The 2370-nt window shown below is 43.0% G+C and overlaps 1 protein-coding gene across 1 annotated transcript in view; it reads left to right on the top strand.

Annotated features, from left to right (window-relative positions):
• Nucleotides 1-2370, top strand: part of LOC112161994 — a 28812-nt gene that overhangs the window by 15447 nt on the left and 10995 nt on the right. Inside the window, exon 5 of the mRNA XM_024297596.2 lies at nt 1929-2109. Within this exon, the coding sequence (XP_024153364.1) occupies nt 1929-2109 (181 nt within the window). The remainder of the gene's footprint in view (nt 1-1928; nt 2110-2370) is intronic.

Raw genomic sequence — 2370 nt, 5'->3', positions numbered from 1 at the left:
AACTATTCAAATGCTTTTTCAATTCACGGGTCAAAATGACCCATAAGACAATGTTATGCTATGGTCCAAAAAAAACTAAAAAACTGCCACCGCACAATAAGAAGACATCTACAAATTCTTCAAGATTTCATGCCGCTGTTCAATTTTTTTGAAAATCGCTTGAAAAGCGTCCAGAATTACCCACTTTTTATGTCTCACCAGTCAGCAAGGTCAAGTGGGCCCCATCTGGTTTAAAATTGGGCAGAAATGTGGGTTTGTCTGCAATTTCCGAACTCTTGTGCTCTCTTATGGGGTCCAGATGACCCCACCTTACATTGATGTGTGACCCCTCCCAGGACAAAAGGTGGACCGGATTTAATATCTGCCATGGACACCAGTGAAGATAAAAATCCTTGAAAAAGAAGTTCAGGCCGCTTTCTTGTGGGGTCCGGATGACCCCACTGTAGTGTAAACATGCCTATGATAGCACAAGGGTTAACCTGGCACTCAGTGGGCCGGCTCGCTACATTAGCCAGTCAGCTGGGAGAGCTAGCGGGGTTGCCACCCAGGTTTTCAGTTCCTGGGCCAAACTGTGGACAAACCCAATTGGGGTCCACACTTTCTTCCCACTTTCTAACCATTTGGGCCCCACTTGGCCTTCCTGGCTGGGCCCCGGACCACCAGGTGACTGCATGGTGGCCGGTGGCATTTAAAATCTGGACACATTTACACATCGTCCAGTCACAGTCTGTGACCACCCAGCTATCACCCGATTTTGTAATGACGTCATCCCCGCCTGCCACCGCGTCACCTTGACATGTGCCTGGGCGCCACTGACCTATGTCAACTTTTAGAGAAAAAACGTGAAGTTACCATAAAATGTCAAGTTTTTCTTAACAACTCTGCGCCTCACGATTACAAATGTAGCCACTTGCTAAACTTGCATTAGGTAGCCTTGGGGTGAGTATGTGGCCATAGTCGTAGTATCCTAGTGGTACCCTAAAAAAAAACAGAGTATCACTTTTACACTTTTATACAAAGTTATACAATTTCAAGTTGGAAAAGGATCAGTTAAGATGTTTTTTCTACACCTAAACATGGTGGTGAGTCACTTATTGCCAACACAAGGGTTAAAACATTACCAGTATTCAAGAATTATTAACTCCACCTTGATCTATTCAAGGCTTTAGATCTATTCAGAAACTTCCTTTAAAATTCTGTCCTTTAGCTTGTGGTTAAAAACAAAAAAAAAAGAATAGTAGAATCTTCTGCAGATGGCATATCTCTCTGCACTGGCCCTGGCATCCAACTCCCCGCAGAGCAGCCTAATGCTCAAAGCTAACAAAGTCCCAAAGCCTCATGAACCGTGGTCTTCCTGTCTGATTGTTTGTAATCCATGATGTCATGCTAGAGCACCCATGCATCGCTCCTAAATTCTCTTCAAACAGAACAAACTGAATAGGGATGGAAGCACCGGAGAGGAAAACACAGAAAAAACAAAAGAAGATATTACTTTCTCAGTGCGGCACTTCTGCTCAGATTAAACTCGTGTATGATAGCATCATCCACGCACAGCTGAAGCTGCCGATCAGCTTCCTGGAAACTATCACAGAAGCTCAAGGATCTCCTACAGCGGGATTTACATTTTTTCTTTAAGAATTATTGATGTTTTTGTAACATATCCAAAGCATTCAGTTTCCATCTCAGTCTAAAGCCTTCCTCACTACATCCTTTACTTTAGAAAGTATTTCCATGTTCCCTAGTCTTCATCACTAATACAACACTGAACTCGATTTTCCAAGGTTAAGGAATAGATTAGGGGTGTTTTCAGAAAAAGATTCTATCTCTGTGAAGGCTTCTTTTTCTCCACAGGATTAATGTCTGCGAATTGTTCTGTAATATTCCTACAAATAGCAAGTTTACTGCATGCATCCTCCTTCTCACCCCAGGAGGCTTTGGAGCTCTTCAGGCCAGACTTCATCAGTCGATCTCAGGGTCGGGTGAGGGAGCTGATGCGGAGGGCTAACCGAAGAAAAGCGCTGCAGAAGTCCAACCCAGACCTGCTTCAAGGCTTTAGGGAAGATCGAGGCAAACTAAAGAGGAACTGCACCACACCAGATCCCCTCAGCAGTGAGTTCTGCTGACTAACCCAGCGTGAATCCCGGAAAAGCAGAAGGGATTTTTCCCAATAATAGTACAAGAGACTCACAATGAGCTGTCGTTCAAACGACAAGACCAAACAAAAATGTTTCTGTTTGCTTTAACTGCTTAAAGATCCCCTCTGATTATCTTATGAGCTATTTTAAAAGAGTCCAGAGTGAAATTTTAATTATGATTGTTCCATTTTTAGACAAATAAACATCATTTCTACACATCTTTATCAAGCAGAAT

Source organism: Oryzias melastigma, linkage group LG15 (assembly GCF_002922805.2).
Source record: "Oryzias melastigma strain HK-1 linkage group LG15, ASM292280v2, whole genome shotgun sequence".
In the NCBI taxonomy this organism is placed as follows: domain Eukaryota; kingdom Metazoa; phylum Chordata; class Actinopteri; order Beloniformes; family Adrianichthyidae; genus Oryzias; species Oryzias melastigma.
Note: the sequence above shows the minus strand (reverse complement) of the source record. Positions and strands in the feature narration are given on the sequence as shown.